This window comes from Mus caroli, chromosome 17, assembly GCF_900094665.2.
Source record: "Mus caroli chromosome 17, CAROLI_EIJ_v1.1, whole genome shotgun sequence".
Classification (NCBI taxonomy): domain Eukaryota; kingdom Metazoa; phylum Chordata; class Mammalia; order Rodentia; family Muridae; genus Mus; species Mus caroli.
In genome coordinates, this window is record NC_034586.1 from 80,111,417 (window position 1) to 80,117,416 (window position 6,000).

Below are 6,000 nucleotides of genomic sequence, written 5' to 3' on the forward strand. Positions count from 1 at the left end.
TATCTAGTTTTGAAGTTTGAATAAGTGACTCTTTAAGCCCTTCAAGCTTGTTTTGGTCCCTTAAATTTCTAGGTGAATTTTAGGATAGTTTACCAATCTCCCCCACCCCAAATCAGTTGGAATATTCAGCTACTGCATTGCTCAACCATTTGAGTCCTGTCAACTGCACAGATTGCGATCCATGCACACTCCATGCCTTCATTTCTTTAGACTGATATTTTATCTTGATGACATGTAGTTTTCAAAGTACCAATCTTGCCCTTGCTTCATTGAGCTCACTCCTAAGAGTCTTATTCATTGTCATGCTATCATAAATGGAATATTTTATTAATTTTCGGGTTTTTCTTTGCTAGCATATAGAACTTGATTTTTGCATGTTGATGTTGTTTTCTGAAACATCACTCAGTAGCTCTAATAGGTTCTGTGTGTATATATGTGTTTTTGTGTTTTTCTTAGAATTTTTTAAGTACATGATCTGTGACTATGCACAGCCTCTGAAAATAGTTTTACTTCCCTTTAAAATCTAAATCTAGAAACTTTTCTGTTTGTTTGTTTGTTTGTTTGTTTTTCTTACCTAGCCCAGACAGGTTAGTCTGTGTATCCCTTACTGTCCTGGAACTCAGAGATCTTCTGCCCTTAAAGGCATGCCCCACCACCGGCCAGCTGAAACGTTTTATTTTATTCTTGCCTTGGCTAGATCTCTCATATAATGTAGGGCACAAGTAGTGAGAACAGACACCTTTGTCTTTTGTTGAGTTCCAGGAGGAAGCTTTCAGTCACTGTTGAGTGTGTCTGTTGGGAGCTGCAGGCTTTTGGAGATTCCCTTACCAGGGTGAAGAATTTCTTCCTCTTGCAAGGGTGTTGAATGCTTTTCTTAGGAAGAGATTTCAGGTTTTGTCAGACTTTTTCCTGTCTTGTCAAAATGATCATGTATGTCTTGTCCTTTATTCGAGTTATATGGCACATTGCCTTGGTTTATCTTTGAATGTTGAAAAGTATTTAATGTACTGTTTATGCTATTTTTAAAACTATAGGCTAAGAATTTAAGTTATTGGCAAAGCACTTGTCTACCCTGCAGAGAGTTCAGATCTTAGCAAATCAAGACAAACACTTTACACTGGGACACGAGCAAGTTACTCTGACCATAGAGGAAAACTTACCCAGCATGAAATAGATTACATTGCTTGAGGTAGAACAGCAGCCGTATTTCTCTGCATAGTCGTTTGAATGGTTTAAGAATTAAGAATGTTTCTTTTCTTACAGTTTTTTATTGTTTAATATTTTATCTGTGTTTTCTTTCTCCAATCCCCTCTAAAGCGAAAGGTGAAGTCACAATAGAATGTAGAAATTTGTGATACCAAGATCTTCATCTTGCATTAATAGTAAATGTGAATATGGTGAATGAAAATGTCGTTCACAAGGCTAATATTTAAAAAAGAAAGAAAGAAAGAAAGAAAGAGAAAGAAAGAAAGAAAGAAAGGGAAAGGAAGGAAGGAAGGAAGGAAGGAAGGAAGGAAGGAAGGAAGGAAGGAAGGAAGGAAGGAAGGAAGAAATTAGTAGGGGTAGGATTTATAAAAGCAGGAGAATTTTCTCCAGCTCTTCAGTGATGTTTCTGCAGTCTGTGGCCAGGATCTAGTGATGTCTAAAAAGTTTGCAGTGGTTAGGGGTGATTGTAACAAAAATTGCTGCCTTTGTAGAACAATTCATTTGTATTTGTTTGTTTCTAAATTATGGAATAATTCGTTATTAAAATGAAAGCAATTTTAAGCAAAAACCATTTATCTTTGTGCTTAAGGGAAACAATTGTCAAGCTAGTCTTTCATAGCTTGCAGGACTTTTCTTTGTTAGTTTTGTTGGTTTTCTTTTGAGATGGTCTAACTATGTAGTCTTGGCTGGCCTGGAACCCAGAACTTATAGTGTATAAGTTACCTGGATATGGTATATCCAGGAGGGCCTTGGCTATACCGTAATCTTCCTGCCTCAGCCGGTCCTGTGCTAGGATTACAAAGGGAGTTTGCAATGGAGTTTTTAAGGTTTGGCATAAAATAACCTCAGGAGGTAGAGGGAGAGAGGGATCTAGGAGGGAGAGAGGAGGGGAGGGGAAAGGGGGCTGGTTCAGATACAGGAGGAGATGGGGGAGAAGTACAGAGAGTCAGGAGTTTGAAAGGAGGTGTGTAGCAGTGGGGGAGGGGGAACTGGAGAGAGCCACTAGAAAGTCTCAGATGCCAGGGACCCAAGAGGGTCCCAGGACCCAACAGAGAGGACATTAGCCGAAATACCCAACAAAGGAGAGATAGAACCTGTGGAGACCATATCCATTGGATAGCTACCGCCCCCAGTTGAGGGCTACGCACCCACCTCAAAAATAGTAATCCAGAATTCCTCCTGTCAAAAGGAAATTCAGGGACAAAGAGTGGAGCAGAGACTGAAGGAAAGGCCACCCAGAGACTGCAGAGATGGACCTAGGGATCCATCCCATCTGCTGACACCAAACCCAGACACTACTGCTGATGCCAAGAAGAGCTTGCTGACAGAAGTCTGATATAGCTGTCCCCCCGAGAGGCTCTGCTAGAGCCTGACCAATACAGATGTGGATGCCCACAACCAAACATCTGACTAAGTGCAGGGACCCCAGTAGAAGAGTTAGGACAAGGACTGTAGGAACTGAAGGGGTTTGCAATCCCATAGGAAGAACAACATTATCAATCAATCAGATGCCCCCAAAGCTCCCAGAAACTAAACTACCAACCAGAGAGTACACATGGAGGGATCCATGTTCCCAGCTGCATATGTAGCAGAGGATGTCTTTCTTGGGCATCAATGGGAGAAGTCCTTGGTCCTGTGGCAGCTTGATGTAGGGGAATGCTAGGGTGCTGAGTGGGGAGTGGTTGGGTGAGTGGGGGAGCACCCTCACTGTGGCAGGGGGATGGGGAAGGGATAGGGGGTTTGTGGAGGGGAAAATGGAAAAAGGGATAACATTTGAAATGCAAATAAATAAAACAACCAATAAAAATATGGAAAACGATTTGGCATATGTTTAGGGAACAGGCTATATTACAGTCAATACTGGGGAAGTCTGAGCCCTTGTCATCATGTGTTCTCCTAGGCTGGGGACTTGGTTCCTTTGGGAAATCCATTCCTAATGCAGATTTCATCAGTTCATGGCCAAGGTCATTCAGAAATACAGTGAGGCCCCAAACCATTAATAAACATTCAAAACTACTTTCATGGATCCCAGAGCCAGAAGCATCCAGGCTGCTGAAGTCGGTAGTCCTTTAGACTTGCAAGACAGTCTCCCTGGCCTAGATCTTCCTCCCTCCGGTGATGCTTCCCCTGGAATTAATCTCCTTCAAAGGGACAGCTAATATTATAGAAAACACTGAGTCAGCCAGGCAGTTCAGTGGTGGCACACGCCTTTAAATGCCAGCAGTCAGGAGGCAGACGCAGGTGGATGTCTGAATTTGAGGCTAGCTTTGTCTAGAGAGTGAGTTCCTGGACAGCCAGGACTACACAGAGAAACCCTGTCTCAGAAAACAAAACAAAATAAAACAAAACAAAACAAAACAAAACAAAACAAAACAAAAAACAAAAAACAAAACACTGAGTCCAGATATACTAAAGGTAGATGATTCTAATTTTCATCTTCATCTGTTTCCTCTTTCTCCCTGAAATACAAATGTATTTGTCAGGCCTCTAATAACGTCCCTGGTCAGAGAAGGCAGAGGCTTTCTGGCCTGGACCCAGATGAATCAATCCAAAGTGGTAGCAGGCCATCATTCTAGTGCAAATCTAAACTGTAATTCTAGCACAGGTACCGTATTTCCATAGGTTATTTTTGCCATGTTACCAGTACATTGCGGCAAATCTGAATGTGAATTACGAGTGGCTATTTTAAAGTCTTACCTGTTGGGAAGAGTTACTATACAATAGTCTGCGGCTGGGCCATGCTATCGCAGGTTAGAGTTCTTTTGGAAGCAACGCTGGTTCATTTGCCCCTCACAGCTTGTCCGCGAGGCCTGTGATTGTTCGCATCTCTCTGTCCTTTAGCATGGGTAAACTGAGACAGAAAACTAAGCACCCCCAGTGTGGCTTCCAGCCTTGACTTCTTGTCTGTCATTTAATTCTCCAAACTGTAGCACAGAATCTAAGACTTGTGTGTGGATGGCATTCAGAACCTTATTGGGTCATTTCTTGGATTAACTATTCTCTCCCCCACCCCCTTCTCTCAGAAGAACTATGGAGGAGCCCTCTGAGCCAGAAGGACTAATAGACTGGAAAGAGCGCTGCGTAGCTCTGGAGGCTCAGCTCATGAAATTCCGAGTTCAAGCAAGCAAGATCCGAGAGCTCTTAGCAGACAAAGTAAGGCTTCCCCAGAACCTTCATTCCTGTAGGTTATCGGACCCCTGTTTAATATGCATTAAGTGACCTCATTATTCCTGGGGGGGCAACAATTTTAAAAATAGTGAATATGGTCTAACATTTATGAAGTATTTGAAGCTGCAATTGACATAGTCTTTCACTAAATATGAAACCAAAAAAAAAAAAACCCATTTATTTGTGAGCACTAGTTGAACAGGGGAATATTACATGGTTTTTGGTTCTTTTGTTTGTTTGTTTGTTTGTTTTTTCGAGACAGGGTTTCTCTGTGTAGCCCTGGCTGTCTTGGAACTCACTCTGTAGACCAGGCTGGCCTCGAACTCAGAAATCTGCTTGCCTCTGCCTCCCAAGTGCTGGGACTAAAGGCATGCGCCACCACTGCCTGGCAGAATATTACATGTTTGATGAATACAGTGTTTATTCATTCCAGGGAGAAAAATATAATTTATTTGATTTATTAAAGGGATTTAATAGCATTTTGATCTGCTTTCTGTTGAAGAATATCATTTTAAGCCTAGTACAGTGCCACAAGCTTGTAATCCCAGCACTGAGGCAGTGGGATCACAAGCTTAAGGCCAGCCTGAGTCACACAGCAAAATCCATCTCAATAAAACAAAGCAAACAGAAAAATAATTTCAAAGTGATTGTTGAAGAAAATTCTTTACTGATAGTAAAGTGTGGTTATAATATACTTGAAAGAATTCATTCACCTGCTTAGGAATTTCTAAATATATGTTACAAAATTATCATTGAGGCTTGAATTGAGTTTATTAGTCATATTCTTCTATTAATAGTAATGCAATTAGATTTTTTGTCATTGGAATTTTACACACACACACACACACACACACATTTATTTCCTGGGAACTTGGATTCTAGACTTTGCTGTCTGATATAATATTGTGTTAATTTTCTTTCTAATGCTCTGATGAATACCATTGCCAAGAGCAAATTGGGGAAGGAAAGGTTTATTTGGCTTATAGATGTCTGGATCCAAGTCCATCACTGAAGGAGGTCAGGGCAGGAATTCAAGCAGGGACCATGGAAGAATGTGACTTCAGGCTCATTGCCCAGCCACCTTTCTTACTTCCCACTGCCCACAGTTGGCTTGGGCCCCCACATTAATCAACATGCCCATAGCCCAAGCTGATGGGGGCAGTTCCTCACTTGAGATTCCGTCTTCTCAGAACACAGTTTGGTTCAAGTTGACGAAACAAATCAGCACAGATACCGACATGCCACATGTGACCATGGGACATTTTAGCTAGACTTGTTCAAACTCAAGTATGTTGCAAATGTAAAATATACTGTGGGTTTCAGAGATTTTTAAAAAGTTAGGTATTTTCTTCATTTACATTTCCAATGCTATCCCAAAAGTCCCCTATACCCTCCCCCCCACTCCCCTACCCACCCACTCCCACTTCTTGGCCCTGGCGTTCCTCTGTACTGAGGCATATAAAGTTTGCAAGACCGATGGGCCTCTCTTTCCAATGATGGCCGACTAGGTCATCTTCTGATACATATGTAGCTAGAGACAAGAGCTCTGGGGGGTACTGGTTAGTTCATATTGTTGTTCCACCTATAGGGTTGCAGACCCCTTTAGCTCCTTGGGTACTTTCTCTA

At 41.8% G+C, this 6,000-nt stretch overlaps 1 protein-coding gene across 6 annotated transcripts in view; it reads left to right on the forward strand.

Annotated features, from left to right (window-relative positions):
• The window catches only part of Plekhh2 (pleckstrin homology, MyTH4 and FERM domain containing H2), a 108,544-nt gene that overhangs the window by 5,345 nt on the left and 97,199 nt on the right, over nucleotides 1-6,000 (forward strand). For 4 of the 6 annotated variants that reach the window (XM_029471537.1, XM_021149120.2, XM_021149116.2 and 1 more), the window contains exon 2: nucleotides 4,230-4,359. In XM_029471537.1, the coding sequence (XP_029327397.1) occupies nucleotides 4,237-4,359 (123 nt within the window). In that variant the 5' untranslated portion in view covers nucleotides 4,230-4,236. The remainder of the gene's footprint in view (nucleotides 1-4,229; nucleotides 4,360-6,000) is intronic. The other 2 variants (XM_029471536.1, XM_029471539.1) reach the window with 1 other exon arrangement.